The following is a 17,955-nucleotide window of genomic DNA, read 5'->3' on the forward strand; positions in this document are numbered from 1 at the left end:
CAATATCATGCTCAACTTCCTTATGCAAGCATAATCATAGTTCATTTAAGGTCATATGGTTCTATAATAAAGAATCTTCATTCAGTAGGCATTTTTAAAAGAATCCCTTTTACAAAGCTGTGCTTTATCCATTTTATCTATTAATGACTGTTGTAATAATATAACGCGTAACACTGGGCTAGTTTTGCTGTTTCTTTCTCTTTCCCTGCTGGGCACTGCATGTCCTACTTGCAACGTATCACACAGACACAGATTGTTGGAGCAGCCAGAGAGAGAGAGAGAGAACTATTTCTTATTAAATTACATTTGAAAATAACCAAAACCAAACAAAGCCTGAAGCTGTATGAAATGAGATGGTCTAAATTTGACCTCAAACCCGATAATTTGTCATTGTACATTGGGTAACAGAATGGCATACTGTGAAAATTCTGATGGTGGGAATAAGAACTCTCTACTTGCAGCATTATCTTAGTCTATCTTCACACTTAGAGTTGAATATTAAGAAATTGACACATATCTACTATACGTAATTTGCTTATGCGTTAGAGCTGTCATTAAACCCATATGTAACACGTCAGCACTCATCAGTTACTGTGTGTAACGGCTTGGATGACGCACAGCTCCCTGCACTGTGCCATTTTGGCCGACAGCGTCCCCAACTATGAAACCAGTTTCCTCTAGTGTCCTATAGTGGTCTTGTGGTAAGTGAATCGTGTATTTCTGTGGTGAGTGACAGTATATTACTTCTATTACTCTTACCATCCCAGACAGTCTTCGGGGGCCTCTGCTAGTTAGGTAATGACTCCTTTAGGTTTCCTCTAATTGATACCAGTACGTCCTGGGGTATAAATCAGCAAGGCAGTGGTCAGATAACGGCTGCCAGGGAGAAACCGACACGGTAAATCAATGTCTCCAATCTTATCTAATCTTACCCAAGTGTTTGCCAGAGATGTATTTCACTTTGGGAAGATTTCCGTCCACCCTGTTCCCCACCACCCACTTGGTTCCTTGAGTGTCATAGGTTGTATGTTAGCCTGAGGAAGATGTGCTTGTGTGCACTGGTTTGCAGGCAAGTCTACTCTGAGATCATGGGATGTAGGTTTGTGTGATCAAAGTTAATTCAGGATTATTTTTTACAGCAATGTGACACACAGTCGGTGCATTATTTTAACTCACTCAATCACACATTGACTAAACCCCCTGGATTAAATTTTGACACCTTCAAACTGATCACATACATTGTCTGTGTGTACTAGTGTGTATGAGTTTTTGGTGTTTGTGAAAAATATTTGTACATTTGCATGTTTATTTCCTGTGTGTTTGTGTTTGGAGAAGGTGCTTCTTTCTTAGGTGACAATGCATCAGCTATCACTAGGTTATAGACTGATTTTACTGTAGAGTATGTTGCTGTTGAAATGGTGTCTCTACATACAGTACATAGATCCAGAGTATTTTGCAGTGATATCTCAGATACATAAGGAAGACACACAGTGTGTTTCAAGGTACTGCTCTGCAGTTACTAGCAGTCATAATTTGTGTGGAGGGCACTTCTGTCTTTTCCATTTATTAAGACTAACTGGTGGAAACACAAAAATATGCAAGTATATAATTTACTATTTATGTTATTGTGAAAGTATGAACTCACAGTTACACCTAAAGTATAAAAATGTGTGTCTGTCTGTGGGTGTGTGTGCTATTGCCATTTTCATATGCAAGAATCCGTTTCAGTCAGCTTCATCTGAGACAGTTTTCTAAACCCCAAAAGTGTAAAGTGTAGCTACCTCAAATACCCCAAAACAACAGCTGTCCATTCTGTCTGTGTGTGTGTTTGTGTGTAAGTGAGTGTGGATGTCTTTCCATATGGGACAACCACATAGTTCAACGTGGCATTAACACAATATCCTTGTTCATCCCCTTGCCATGTTATTCTGTATGGTTTCTGTGAAAGACCTTCTTATTTCTTATCTCAAGCTCTTTTTCTTTCTCCCATTCTCTCTGTCTCCCATTGTCTCTTGCTTTTTGTAGTTTTACTCATCATCTGTAAATATGTTACATACCAGGGACGCTGCTAGACATAAAGCTCCACATAAATTTTTAAATTTATGATTTTGATTTTGTTTTGATTGAAGTGCATGATATGTGGCGTACCAGCTTCCCTTGCTTAGCCCATTAATGTTGGCACTGACGTGTCAGAAAGGGCTTTGAACGGAGAATGCGCACACAAACCATATGTCACCACCTAAGAAAAAGTCTGCTATGGGGCCCTCCTACCTGACTTGTGAGCCTTGTAAACAATTAGCCATTGCTGCACAGTCACACCTGACACTGCAGTCCTTTAAAACAGTCTGTCTCTGTAATACGCCTGATTGAAAACCTCATTTAGAAAAGTCGACTGCTGATATAAATGGACCTCTGTGCACTAACTCAGTCCTCATAAAGTCTGTTAAGGCTGATGCTGGCAATACAGCTCTGGCTGTGCTGGTACTGGCTGAGGCTGCCTATATTTCACCTTGGTCATCTGGACTGGGTCTGTGCTAGTTAGTACTGGCTTATGATCCAGCATCTACTTTACTGACAAATTTAAGCAAAGCCCCTGTTATAGAGCTAGATTTTTTTTATGAGCTGCATCAGGCCCTTTCAAAATGGTTCCCCAGGTTTCCTTTGATACATTTTCAAAGGTAAAATACTATTTATATAACTTGACTGAATGAGTGATGCTTATTATTTACTGTGAGATGTGCATCCATATATCCCAGTCTGCTTATCAACAATTTAATATTCAATGTAAATCCCACGCATATGTGGTTATTTTTTTCCGTGCTGCAGTTTAAAAACATTGTTGTCTGCGTTTATTACACATAATAAATAGTTCTATTTCACTTTAATATTGTTCAGTCACAGTCTGGCAAGCAACCAAGACAGAAACAGACCGAGAAGTGCTGCCCATCTGGGTTAGCAAGACTGACAAGAGAGAGATTCACTGTAGCTGCACTGCTCACATCAGACTTTCAGAGGAGAGAACACAAGTTTACCTGACTGCTGTTCCCAAAAGTCACTCTCTTGGAGTTATTTTCTCTTCTTGTGGACAGAAGGTACCTTGTTGTGCTCAGGGACACAATGGAAGTCTCACACCAAAGGCAAGCATCTTATCTATGCGCCATCAACACTGACACGTAGTTTCATATTGTTAATGTGCCGTTTCACATTAACCAGTAGTTTTATTTTGAAAGTGTAACTGGACGTTGCAAATATACTGTTGCTAACTTGACTGGACATTGCGGATGTTGCCAATTGTTGCTAACTTGACTGTGGAGCCCTGCGTCCAAAAACGATGCCTAGGGGTCTTGGCAATTTAAATACTGGGGCACAACACATGGATACAGGGGCATGTGCCCCAGTAAAAAGGGTCTATGTTACATACTCACAAACAGGTACCGCCCGCCTCATCCTCTAATACTTTCCCAGCTCTTTTTTTCCCCTTAACATTCCCTCCGCTCCTCCCTGCTTATGGCAGTACTTCACAGCTCTGCAGTGTAATGTCTTTGGGCTGTCTGCTGACACATCTCTGGAGAAAAACCTACAGAGCGGTAATATGGTCATACAGGGCAAAAGCAGGGATGGAGAGAGCCTGGTGAAATGTGCCTCTGACTATTATTCAGCGTGGATGGAAGAATGGAGTTAGAGATGAAGAAAGAAAGGGATTCCCCCAGTCATTAAAACCACTCCCAATTAGGGTGATTATTAAGAGTGCTGGCTGCTTTTGCTGGCTTGAACACCAGGATGCTGCGGTCAACTGGGCTTTAAATGACGCATGGTGAGACAGGAGAGAATGCTTTGATACACATCGTGTGTGCGTGTGTGTGTGCGTGTGTGTGTGTGTGTGTGTGTGTTTCCACTTGTTCACCTGGCTGTGCGTGATTATGCGTCTGAATTTACATGCATATGTTCGTATGCGTTTGGCTTTATTTTTCTGTATGTGCTGTTATGTATTGTGTCTTCATTTATACGTGTGTGTGTGTATGAAAGACTCTCCATTTAACAAGCCAGTCAGGGAGTTCCCTTGTGCTGTCTAATAAATCCTAGCCATGAAAATAAACCCAATGTCCACAGTTCAGTAAGTAATCTCTAACAGCTCTCTCTGCACTGCAACACCAGAAGATATTACCAGGTAAACCTGCCAAATGAGAGAAATGAGTCATCCCGGTATAATATTTCCCCCAGAATGAGGGGAGAGAGAAGCCCTCTTTCATTTGAACCCCCATTGTGTTATTGGGCTCTAATGTTGAATAAGATGTTCCTTGTGTGTCATATCTTCATCATATCATAGCTCACTCTCTGGTTCTGTGTCTCACACTCTCTCCCTCCCTCCATGTCCATATCTGTTTGTCTCCTCATTCATCACCTCCTCCCCCACTCCCTTCATGTGGCTTTCCATCTCTTCCATCTCTCCTGTTTTACCCCGAGTGAACCCCAAGCACGATGGAGTCAAAGTCTTTCCTCAAAGTCCTGAAATATAAATAGGGAAAGCCATATTTGTGAAGCTGTGGTATAAGGTGTTCATCCTCAGGAAATAACAAAGCAATAGTTAAGACATGAAGATGTAGACTTGTTTTTTGACCATTAGTTTACTCGTGTCATAAACTGTAACTTTTGGGTGTTATCCCTTGATGTGCTTTAGAGATACCAGTGTTTACATCACTGTTACATTATTGCTGTTTTCTAAGTTTTTTAAGTCCCTCTTTATTCTGTGCCACTGTTGAAATTTTAAAGGTCAGATAATTAAATAATAGGAACTGTAATACATAAGTTATAGTTAGGGACTTAAACAGGTGTGTCACTGCGTTCTTCTACTTTCCCAGACTTACAGCCAAGCAGAGTTGAGTGAGAATTTCTAGAGTTAAAAGGCATGTTTAAAGAGCCGCTTCCCAGGGCATTATTAGTCATCTAGGGTTGAGGTTTCCAAATGTGCTGTTGCTGCTGTAGCTCTAACTGACCAGATCAGCCCTCCCATGTCAACGAGTAGTAGAAGGGATTTCAGTCCACTGATTAATGGGACCAAAAGACCAAGTTCAGCCTGTGACCACAGTGACACATCACTGTTTTAATGGAAAGGACAGAGAAGGCTGTCCTTATTAAGTTGGGGCTTTTGCTACTTGCTTCTTTCAGGATGAGTGGGTGTTTGGCTCCTTTGTCTGGATCCCATCAGTGTTCTCACTGTCATCACGTCTGCTAAACCTTTTAATTCACCAAATCGAAAAAAAAATGCTGAGTTTTAACTAGGGCTGAACGATTAATCGTTTTCAAATCGAAATTGCGATTTGAAAGAACGCGATTAGCTAATCGTGAAGACAGCGATTAAAATGTAGGTTAATTATACAGCGCAGCTGGCCGTTTTAAACAGTCATGCAGAGACAAACTCATTCTGTTGTCATGTTTGTGTGACGGACCTGCTCACCAATCACAAGCTCCATGCGCCTCCTGTTACGGTCCTACTCACCAATCAGAGCGGGCACAGAGCGGGTACATTTTACAACAACAAATGAAACTACAGAAAAACGTGGGATCACGGAGCTAGCTGAACCGACACGGGCAGCAGCTGTGGTTTTGTCCGGCGTCAACTCCCACTGAAGTGTTTCAGCAGCGGAGCGTTTAGACTGCACGTTGTTAACTTCTCATTTTGTGTGCTTCAACTACGGATAACAGCTCTCTGTGAGCCCATTCTGTTCTACTCTCTGCAGGCTCTGCAGACGTTACATTGTTTACGTACATTGTTTCTTTTTTTGTCTGTTTTAACTGTGTTCATTGTTGATGTACGATTGGGAGTCTGCAAAGGGTGTTTTCTTTTGAAAATCTACCAGATTCTCTGTGCCATTCTGTGTCTGACTTCCTGCCTGGGTCATTTCTCTGTGCAGCTTGACGCGGCTTCCGTCAAAAACAGGCTAGCAGTGAATATTGAACTTTAGCAAAAACTTCAATTAAAAAAATCGCAAATTGAATCATAATCACAATATCTGGCAGAACAATTGCAATTAGATTTTTTCCCCAAATTATTCAGCCCTAGTTTGAACTTGAATCTATACATGACCCCAGAACTCTTCTGTTCAAGGAGACTCACAGGAGTCACAACTATCGTACTTTTTAGCCTCAAACCCAAATATTGAAAATTTAAAAGTCAGTAAAGGCAGGGATATAAAATATGCACATAATTATTTAACAGGGAAATTCATGCTCTTCTCTTTCAGATGGCCAAATGATTATTTTAGTAACATTTAATGAGGATGATAGTTTGGAGGCCAGTCATGTGATTGATAATTGTACTAATGTTTTGCTGCTTTAGTATCAAATGGCCAGACTTTGAACTAAAACACAGAGCATTCGTGCAACTGAATTTTGAGGGTGAACGGTTTGTGTTTCAGTTTCATCTGGCTTAGCTGCACTTGTATCAATGAACTGTATTTTTTATACCTAATTAGAGATATCAGTATTTCACTTGGAAACTAGTATTTATTTTAGACATTTTCCCATCTATTTGAACCCTCTTTCTTCCAGTGTGTAATCAGTGAATTCGTGACCTTATCCCCAAACCACTTTGTAGAGAGGGTATCACTAAGATTTTTTGGACGTCATTTACCTTCCATTGTCCCTCTGCCATTCATTGTTACTCCTTCTGTCTTCGTAGATGCAGTTCAGGCTGCGTCTGTGCAGCTAGAGCTTCAAGACATGCTGGTGAGAACAGGGCTGAAGGACCGAAGCCGTCTCCTGCTGGGGCCATTCTCCTGCAGCACCTCCTTGGAGGCTCGGTGGTGTCGGCACAGTGGCAGCCCTGGATCTGAGCCGGGCCCCCCTAAACTGCTGCTGGACATGAAGGGAGGACTACTGCAGGTTTGTATACCCATGATATTAATTCCGCATCCTCAATCACAAGATTTATCACCCAGCACAGCTACAGATTATCAGTCAGGGTCTGATTAGCACATCTTCACCTTGAATTGAGTGTCTTGCTCAAGGACACTTTAACCCGAGGTTGTGAACCTGGCTCTTCCAGTTGTAGAATAGCCTCAAATCACGGGGCGATTCTGCTGCCTGTTTAAATGGCATTTGGTTTCCAAATTAACCTTTACAGTATTCATAAGCTGACACCCACACACAGAGCTCATCACACTCCACTTAAGTTTACTGTTCCTTTTCAACCCTGCTGTGGCTTCTGTCCTATTTGCAGTTGAACTGATGACAGGAATTGCATGCTGTGATGCCACTGTAGATTCGAGTCACATCTGCTGGTTAAGTGGTGGAATATTATAAGGCTATTTTTGTGTGGTGGGGTTTATCTTACGTGAGCATTTTTCCCTGTGAGAAGTTACATAATGTCCACTCAGAAAAAGCCCTTTCCAATGTGACTAACTGAACGCATTATTACTAATGTATTATTCCACATTACTTATTCAGGGGGAACCCCCTACCCCTCCCCCATTTTCAATGGTTCCCTTAATGCTTTTGTTGCGTGCCCATTAACAGAAACATGACTCGCAACTCAACACTTAATACGTAACCATACATTTCCCTCTGTAAATATTGCCGTTTGTGGTGTTTTAATCAAGTGCTGTACAAAAACCACTGGAATTCCTTCCGATTCCTTCTTCTCGTGCTCTCTTTCCAAAAACCTTAGGAAAAAAAAAATCCCCAAATTTTCCTGTTTTTAGAGTTTAGTCATAACCCACCCTTGCAAGTTAGTGAGTAGCGGCGAGCAGGCAGGCAGCTCCATGTGTGAAGAGTTTTTGACTCAGAGATTCCTGGTTCTTAGTCCAAACCCCAGGCAGACCCGCTGTGATGGTGCACGGGAAGGGGAATGCCATGGGTAAGTAAGGAGCATGTAAGGTTGTGTTGGGTAATGTTAGAAAGAATGTGAAGGGTTGATGACGAGAGTAACCCTGACTGCTTCTCTTCCTGTTTTGGAAAAGAATGTTAAGTAATGGTCAACACAGGTATTTTTATGCATCGGCTGTGAGTCTGTGTCACTGTCTGGCTTTTTTCTTATCACAGCATTTTTTTTTTTTTAACTTTCTTTCTTTCCTTCACCTGTATCACTCATTTTTATTCAATCTCTGTACGCTACGTCTTGACTTCACTGTGTTGCCTCCGTCTTCTTTCGTTCCTCATCCCACATTCTTTACTTGCTGTTCTCTCACAACCATCTTACCGTCCTTGCTTCCATCTCAACAGGTCTTCTGGGGCCAGGAACATCTCAACTGCCTGAAGCTGGTGGAGGAGCACCTACAGGTGTACCTAAACCTCCAGAAAGATTCGGCTGATAGCTGTTCCAAGGGCAAGGCCCGCCACACCCAGCCACCTCCCTCTCCAGGCTCTCCCTCTTCTCGGACAGAGCACAGCTCAGATGACCTACGTACAGGGCATTTCCAGTACATCCAGGACTCAGGTGAAGTTTTATACAGTGCATGCTGATCTCATGCAGAGATGACAAGGGGCATATCCCAAGTGACATGATAGATGATTTTTTTATTTATCAGAGAAACAATAAATGTTCAGCAGGCATTCATAGCAGTGGTCGCAAACAGACAAAACTGCTTTTTAAACAGCATTATACTGGTCTCCAAATAAAATTATATATTATATTATTACCTGCACATGCATTTTTCCTGATTTTTTTTAAAAACGTTTTTAAATGGATGGAGCAGTGGTAAGCACTGGTCCCTGAATCCATGGGATGAACAGTATCCATGGTCCATCATTCATTAACTCATATTACAGAGTTTGTACTAACTAAAAAAAAGAAACTTTGTGCCAAAGTGAGATGTCACTTAAGATACACATCGCATTAAATCAAAGTCAGATCAAAGCCCTCTGTGGAAAGTAGTTTCATCGAACATGTCTGCCTGGTTCCACTCTGAGTAACATGCTGTTTATTCCCCCTCTTTGTGCTTTGTGTGTGCTGTCCTCCACGTGCACACACACAGACACACATAGGAACATTATACACAGAGGATCAAACTTCTCTCTGGCTGTAGACCAGCCGTCCACTCTGTCAGCTGTGGTTGAGTCTTTGTTTGTTGCGCTGTTCCACCAGTCTTTGATGCATTTAATATGCTGGCTGAAGCAGGAGAACGTACAGTAGTGAACTAGAAAAGAGAGCACAATCTGTCCGCAACATGTCAGAGAAAACCAGGTCCCACAGCACAGAGAACAGCAAGTGGCCCCCAGGCTTGACACAGGGATGGATGGGATTGATGGACAGAGATGGAGATGAAAGATGGATGGAAAGACGGGTATAAAGAGTCTCTGTCCCTGTCTGTCACTTTCCCTAAGTTCAAGCTAACTGGAATGAAAGCAAAACCTCATGAAAATGTCTGTTTTTTCTTTCTTCGCTTTCATCCACGCTGTTTGCAAAAGAACAATATGCTGTCCACCTTCAAGTGGGAAATTCACCGCTTCACCTAAAGGGAAGTATTAGCCACAGACAGATTTCACTGCCCCCTGAAATGTGTTTTGTGCAAAGAGAGTCTCAAAGCAGTGAAGTTCTCTGCTTGACTGTTTTTTTCAAATAAACTTTTTTCCAAAGGACTTGAAATCCCAAACAGCAGCCACGACTTAAGTCAAACACCACTCAGACTTTAGATCCACTGTACACAGCTTTTGCAGGTGCTTGGCATGGTTCAATCAATGGCTGTTTACCCAATAGCAAAAATGTTTACTCAGCCACTTTGTTTATATACGACTTTTTACGCATACAAACATTCTGGAAGAGTGGAAACATCAGCAGTGCTCTTTTAGGAGATGTTGTTTTTTTCAGATTCTATTGTAGAAATGTTTTGTTGTGTTTTTTTTGCATTTGCCACAAAAGCTGAATTTCATAATGTGAAAAGAATAATACATTATCATGCATCCACATTCACAAGTATCTGAAAAAGTCTTTAAACAGTCTCTTGGTTAGGTGGGTTGATATGATACCAGAAGAGCGTAGCACAGTAAACTAATCTATCTAGTATCTTAGACTTTAAGAAAATCTAATGTATCTAATATGAAATCCACGGGTTCCTTCCAGTTTATCTGGTTCCAGTCAGCTGTCATGCTTTATCTTTTCTTCCTCTACTTTGTGTTTCCTTTCAACTATTCTCCTGGCCTCATTTTCTTATTCACCATATGTTTTCTGTCTTTTATATCTTCCTGTAAAGCACAGGATAAGCCTTGCTTTTAGATCATCAACAGATTAAAGTGAAGTTATGTTTGTTAATTCGTCTTTTCTTGCAGCTTCCCGAAGACTGCCAGGACCCCATGAGGTGGTGTTTTACAGCGAGACGGAGGACAGCCCAGGGGTGATGCTGTGGAGGTACCCTGAACCCCGCGTCCTTACATTCGTCAGGATAACTCCTGTCCCTTTCAACACCACAGAGGACCCTGAGATCAGCACTGCCGACCTGGGGGACATCCTGCAGGTAGAGACCGACACACTGTACATACCTCTTGATTAGAAAAAATGTTAACATGTCGTAGTCCCAACACATACCACAGCTTGTGGTAAACAAACTTCCAGGTGCTCTCTCTTCTGTTTATACTCCACGATCTCTACCATTATTCTGACACTCCTTCTCAAATATAAACACACAGCATAATTTGAATAAATATGAAAACTCCAAGGAAGCAAGGAGTAGTAATGTTTAAAGGAACCACATGTTTTATCCATCACTTGAATCAGGATGTGTTGCGATCTGCTAGAGTCCTGCTATTATAAAGAAGGTGAAAGAGGCATAAACTGTGAAAAGAATCCACACATCTCTCTCACTACTCCCTGCTTGCACCTGCAATGAAAGAGAAATAAACTGTCTTAGAGTTGGGCTGTGTGCCATTATAATTCCCATGACATGAGTCATGAGAACTCCCATTCCATATGTGTTATTGAATGACAGAGACCCCTGCTGTCCCTCCAAACATGTAATACATGGTCAGACAGCTGTGAAAGTCATCTTGCATGCTCTGGTGTGAATAGCCAGGTGTCTCCAGCCTCAGATGAGGTTATAATTTGGCAGGCTGTAACAGCTACTGAGTCTACAGGGCCTCAGTAGGGGACAGGACATCCCACTTTCCTCCTATCACTCATCCTCCGTCTTTCAATCCCCCACCTCACTCTCCAGCTTAGCTTCCTTGAAGGCAACCAAAATCACGTTCTTTCGCATCCTCCTCCATCTTTTTTTCCTGGAAAAGGACTACAGTTACTGTGAGTCTTATTTTTTGACCATGCACTTAGGCAAAGTATTTTCTGGTAATATTTTATGCATAACGTCTTTTTTGTCGTCCTGTCAGTAAAGCTTAACGCAGACATGTTCTTGAACAAATAAATTGTTCCTGTTCTTTTCCTACAAATATAAAGTTTGACAGTTTGAATTAGCTATGTATGTTTAGTCAGATATAACGTATCTTCTGTTTTTATCTTTGTTTTTTAATCAGTAGTATGTAGCAAAAGGTCTTCTAAAGTGCACTGAAAAGCAGACGCTAAGAAGAAGGATTGTCACTTTTATGTTATAAAATCACAGATATTCTTACAACATTACATTATTACAATGGTTTGAGATTAATTTAGTAAATCCTGACAGTTTTTGTTATGTTATTACATTATCCTGAAATAAATGACACTAGTGTTTTTTTACATTCCCAATCTATTTTAAAGACTTTTTAATTTGCCTTGGGGTTAGGTTACTTTCCCTCTTCCTTGTCTTTCTGCGTCTTTCCTCCATCTGCAGCAGAAGTTTCTCATCTCTCCATATCCTCCCTTTATCTCTGATTCTTTCTGACTCCCACAGTCATTTCACCTACAGTACAGATGTTTTCTTCTGTCTGTTTATGTCAACCGAGAGAAGAGATATTGGAAGGTGCTGCAGATGTCTGGCTTCCCTGCGAGGCTCCACAGCTGTAAATTCTGTAATGAGCAAAACTCCAAAGCCTCAAGCTGATTGGCTGCATATTGAGTTACATTAGAGAACAGAGGGGGCTGGTGTATGTAGAAAAGGGAGGGTTTGAGACAGTTAGAGACAGACTTGGAATAAGGAGAGGGTGGTTAATGCGAGTAGATTGACAGAAAGGAAGAGTGGGAAGAAAGAGAGATGAACAGCGATGGAGTGAGAAGAGGGTAAAGAAGGATAGAGATAGATGGTCACAGAGTGTCTTCTCCAGGGCTTACAGGAGTCTCTGTGTAAGAGGATCTGTTTGAAAATACACTTTCTGTAGTCCAGGGAGAGAGATGATTCTTCACCTGCTGATGAAACAAGGTCTGACAGGAGATACAACAAGCTGGCAGGCATATTCCACACAATCTGTCATACACTTGGACAGTGGTGTATCCAATGTCTAGTTGAGTGCCTGCCGTGTATGTGTGCGTGCGTGCATGCGTGCGTGCGTATTACACATCAGGAGATGTGGAACCAGTGGTTGATGAACATGTGGTTTCCACATCTTCTACTCTTCTCCTCATGTCATCTGGCATGGTCCTGTCTCTTCTGACAAGTCTGTTAAAAGGAATCAGGTGATGAGACTTCCACGGGGGAAGTGGTGAAAAGAGGAGGCTCCGAGCACCGAACTATTATTGAAACCACTTGATGAGATGCAGTGGGGTGAGATAGTCTGTCCGTAGACTAAAGCAATGGATGCACCGTATTAACATGGGAGTCATTGTCATTGACAGCTAAGAAAATTGTCTAAGCAGTTGTGCAGAATTAGTAAGCATTTATTTGAAAAAGGAATGTAACTTTGCCACTGTACCTCCACAAGCCATAAATGAGTCATAGGTCGGGAGTGAGTCTTCTAATCCTACTGCTTGTGTTTCTTTGACCTCCTTGTAAATGCCCTGGCCAGGCCCTGTAGCTGACATATCTGTAATAGGACACTTAGACAGCTTTAGCAATGGGCGCGATAACAAAGGTGTTGTTGGTAACATTAATGAAAAACATCACTTACAAAGTGTATTTGTTAAACTGGTTTAAATCCATTGTTGAAAGCTACTCTGATGCACTTTGTCAACCCTGATAAAAACAGTGTCATGTAACATGGACTTTTTGAAAACAGTGATTGTAAAGTAATTTTTAAACATTGGATCTGTTTACTGATATGTTACACAGTCCTTACTTCATATTTTTGTCATTACACACAGCATTAAGCCAGTTATGTGTGAGCCGAGGGGTTGGGTTTGTGGGGGATATTTTAACAGGACCTCGCGGTCATCAGCCAAAGTCATTGTGATCCCAGATTTAATCGATTTCAGCCTCTGGCAGACAAGGATTATGCTTTCCTTTTAACCAAACTTCAGAAGTCACAATTAATTCATTTTTTATTTCTCCCAAGACCAGAAAAAGTCCAGCTACAGAGAACGGAAATGCAGCCATAAAAATCCAAAAAACAGTAATGGCTCAGTTTCTGTTCCAAAGGACTTTCATTTACTTTACATCTAGACTTTGCAGAGAGAGAGAGAGAGAGAGAGAGAGAGAGAGAGAGAGCAGGAAAGAGAAAGAAGGCAGTCATTATTTCTCAGGCCTCTAAAATTACCATGTGGCCACACGGAGATGGAGGCTGATAGATTTTGAGAAATGGAAAGTGAGAGGCATAGGGAAAGAAAAAGAAATAAGGAGAAAAGAGAGAGTGATATTTAGCATTGAGCTGTCTTGTCATTTCTCTTTATCGTTTGGTCAGTAATGTTTTTTTTTCCAATTTAGTGCTATTTACCAGCAGGTGGAGGGTGAAAAGGATTGTGTGAGGTGAATAAAATAAAAGTGGGCTTTTTCTCCATCTCCTCATTCGATTAGTCCTCTTCTTCTTTCTCTTCTCCCTCCTTTTGTCACACTCCCCCCTCCTCCAGTCCTTTGCTCTCCCTGTCTCCACCCTGCTGAATAGATGAGATGGGGGGTGCAGGGGTGTCTTGCTCTGAGCCATTCTGTTCGCTTGTCCCCAGAGTAGATCATATTAACATTTTATAAAATCAAGATTTCCTGCATTTAAATAGTTGTGGTTTCCCAACTGGTTCCAGTATCTCGAAGGGGGAATTCAAACCTCATTCCATTACTCAAAGTCAAATTGCAGCCTGCACTGTTTTTACATACAGAAGAAGGGGAGCGATGTCAGAGTGATTCGGGGGGGCAGCTGAAAAAAACAACAGATCCCTGACAAAACATCCACAGGTTCCCACCTGTAGAGGGCCTAAGTGATGAAGGGATAGAAGGGGAGAGGAAGGTGACTCATTCTCACCTTCTTACCGCCGTGTGGTCCAGTTCTCTGAATCATAAGCAGGTGTCCTTAGTTCTCTTTTTCCATCCCTCATGTTCGTCTTCCCCTCCTCCTGCCCCCTCTGTGGGGTTCTGATGCCTGAGAAACAGGGAGTAAACACAGGAGCTATGATTCAGCCTGACCCCAGCTCAGGGGAGCAGCAGGAGGAGATACAGTTTGTTGAAGTACAGAGCAACAAATTGAGTTCAGCCTCAGCGTATAGACCAACAAATGTAACACATTCTGTTCTGATACACATTCACATATGCCTTTTACCAATGCTAGCTTTCTTCGATATGCAAATGTATAACTTGATCTTGTATAACAGATCATGCACACACTGTTTTTTTGCACAAATTGAGTTTTTCAGACAAACATCACACCATCTGCTCCCCTGCTGTTGCTGTCATGCATGACACTGTGGGGCAACCTTTCATGTACCAGCAGGGCTCTGTACTGCCATCAAGGCCCTGCTGGCCTGTGACCGATATCATAAAACCTCCGTGGCCTGAGATGAACCCGCCAACCTACAGCCATAACTGTGGCTGCAGCTGTTGTTACTGGTGTTGCTGTGTGAAGCAGAGGTCCACCATCGGCTTCACATCCACGGCACACCCCTTTTTATTGATGCACACCTTTTCTCCAATTAAAAAAAATAAGCAACCTTTAGTAGGGAGTTAGAACCTGAGGGGAGTCAGTGGGGTATTTCACTTCAGAGCGACACATTGAACCAAAAAGAGTGTATTTTAGCCAAGATAACTATTATTTTAGTGGGACAGCGCTCAAGCAGACCTGCATTAGTCACAGCTAATGCACTATAAAAATAAAAGACTGTCCATGTGCTTAATTTGATCTGGAGTTTTTACACCTCATCCACCAAAACTCCAGTCCCCCTTTTTAAAAGTTTGGCATTACAGAGGAAAAACAAAAAAAGTTCTCAGCATGGGCTTATTCCTGATTTTCCACACTGATTAATGTTAATGTATATTAGCCCACCTGAGACAGCATAGCGGGAGTCATTTTCAGAACAATTTTCATTACATCTCCTGAGTAAACATTTGCTCAAGCCGATGTCAATTCAATTTGTCTGCTGGCTGATAAGAGGTAGCTAGCAGTGGAATTTTTAGACATATAGGCATCAGTGAAATAACAGAAGACCTAATAGCAATGTTGATATTGTTAAAAATGCAATGGCAGACAAGCCTGTGGATGTCAGCAGCCACAGTCTCAGAGGGAGCTATGGGAGTCTTCAGTTGCAGAGACATATTTGAACTTCAGCGGTGATCACACCTGGGTTGATCATGGAAATTGAAATAATTTCTGTCTGTTGTGTATTAGCTTTAGTTTGCCTGCCTTTGGTTAACCTTTTGAGAGAATGTAATTGGTCAATCAGTCCGAGAAAAGTACATCCATGCAGAATAGTAGTTTTAGAAACAGTATTGGGTGACAGGGATGGACGACAGGGAAGGCCTGTATATACTCAATGCTGCCAACAGTCAGATTTAAATATATCTATAAATAGTTCTGAATATTTAAACTAATGGAAAAGTCTTCTACTTAGCTTTCTGGGTGTTTGAACCACCACCAAAATGGAACATTGACTCAAAAATTAAGAGAAGACATTTAAGATAACCCTAGGTCTAGCTGCCAGGTCTAGTTCTTGAAGAAAACACAGATTGGACCCATCTAGCCAAGGGAATGTCAACTATTCAGAGTTACATGTTGTTTATCAGATAGGGTACACACACAATCAGGCAGCGGAAACCTACACTGCCCAGGCTATCAACCACTCACATACATACGCACACCTGTGTATACACATATGTATACACACATATTGTCTTTCATACGTACAGTTATACATAGTCCTTCTCTTGGACACATATACACAATCCATTTGACATATACACAGGTGCCTTCTCCTCCAAAAAGCCAGTGCCAGACATCCAACTCTACATAGCTAAGAAATGTATTTCACTTTTTCCATCATCCCTGCAAGCATTTTTGAACTGGTTATCGATTTCATCTCCGCTCTCCTCCAAGGCCATGGCTACAAGTCAAAGGGAACATGACGCAAATTCAACCATGCAAATGTATTCCACTGTACCATATATGTACCTCACATATTCATTCCTGTATGCCGTCATGTGTATAGAATATCACAGGTGGAAAAAAAACACCCTCTGTGTTTTAGCAACGCAGTTCTGGGAATTCTCTGTGGAGATTCAGTGAGTTTCCGCTCCGGTGGCTCAGTGCTGGGGTTGCGGGTGCACCCCTCTGTCAGGTACAATTATGAGACGTTGATTCCAGGAAAACCTGTGTGGCATTTCACACATGATGTAAGCTACGGTTACCTCATGCAACAGTGCAGCCCAACACGTATGAATGCACGGACACATACACAAACATTTTGTGAAAACATTGCTTTCCACATACACACACACCCCAACTTGTTTCATAAGTTTGTCCGGGGATCTCTGTACCTCCTGTAAACAACTGGATTGTCATACACACAAGACAAATGCATTGGCTCACCCATACATACACACACACACACACCACTCATGTTACACTACCTGGCATCCTTCAGGTGTGCTGCTAAGAGCTCCCTGCCACCACTGATCCATCAGTAGCTGAGTTGTGCAGGTGGTCAAGGGAACCTGAGAGCTTGGTTTAGTTCACACAGGAGCACCAAACACATTTATGCTAATTTTGGCATAATGTGAGAGGAATGAATGGAGCCCTACCAGTCATCACATAATGTGAGAATACTCACATAACCTGATTCTTATTCAGTGTGAGAAACAGCTCCAGGACTTCAATGCTAATGGCTGCCTTGTAGCGCAGAGTTGCCCGGTGTTTAGTTATGCTGTGGTCATGCACTGTTGTTATGGAGATGAACCTGTCATCTTGCTGAGTTGGTGGTCTGTGGTCAAAGTGTTTTTTCCAACTAGACAAAAAATTATAGATTGGTTTGTCTGAAGTGAGTAAAGTTTAAGGTTGTAACAAAGATGCCATAAAAATCACTTGTTCATCCTTTATCCAAGGCAGGGATTCCCCATGTCTTGAAAGGGTCAGTAAAGTATCAATGTTTGATGATTAGCAGACGACTGCAGTTGCTTAATACTTTATGTGTGACTGGGGGATCCACATGACCAAAGTAGTACCTGTTGTGCAATAATAAAGCCTTACAGTAATCCTACTGCTGATGAGTAATCAGGGTTACTTTGAGGGAGGGGTAACAAAAGTCTGTTTGTTTGGACTTGAGCCTCAACTTAAAGTGATGAACAACTGAGGGATACAATACTAACACACCACTGGTGTCCATCTGTGGGGGATATAAAAACACTCAGTAAAATGCTGTCATCTGATGAGTCAAAGTCACTGCCTTAAGAAAGGAAAATCTGATCCATTAGTAGTAAACAGTGTAATTTCTACAGAAAAAAAACATACATAAATACATCATCTGGCATGTTGCTGATGAGTATTTGGATGTATTCAACAGCAACAATAACAATTTGAGTTACAGTTTCAGTAGGAAATGTGTTTCAGTAGTTGCAGAGCTCAAGGGATCCCAAAGGGATGCAGAGAAGCACATTGGTTATGCAGTGTCTTTGGGTCTTCATAAAGTCTCCAAGAAAGACATTCCTTCACACTTCCTCCAAGCTCTCTAGGGGAGAAAACAAATATCTGTGA

At 41.7% G+C, this 17,955-nt stretch overlaps 1 protein-coding gene across 2 annotated transcripts in view; it reads left to right on the top strand.

The window, feature by feature from the left end:
* LOC123969008 (vacuolar protein sorting-associated protein 13B-like) overlaps positions 1 to 17,955 on the top strand; it is a 324,425-nt gene that overhangs the window by 248,299 nt on the left and 58,171 nt on the right. For both annotated transcript variants that reach the window (XM_046046088.1, XM_046046087.1), the window contains exons 39-41: positions 6,680 to 6,882; positions 8,221 to 8,434; positions 10,264 to 10,448. In XM_046046088.1, the coding sequence (XP_045902044.1) occupies positions 6,680 to 6,882; positions 8,221 to 8,434; positions 10,264 to 10,448 (602 nt within the window). The remainder of the gene's footprint in view (positions 1 to 6,679; positions 6,883 to 8,220; positions 8,435 to 10,263; positions 10,449 to 17,955) is intronic.

Source organism: Micropterus dolomieu, linkage group LG03 (assembly GCF_021292245.1).
Source record: "Micropterus dolomieu isolate WLL.071019.BEF.003 ecotype Adirondacks linkage group LG03, ASM2129224v1, whole genome shotgun sequence".
In the NCBI taxonomy this organism is placed as follows: domain Eukaryota; kingdom Metazoa; phylum Chordata; class Actinopteri; order Centrarchiformes; family Centrarchidae; genus Micropterus; species Micropterus dolomieu.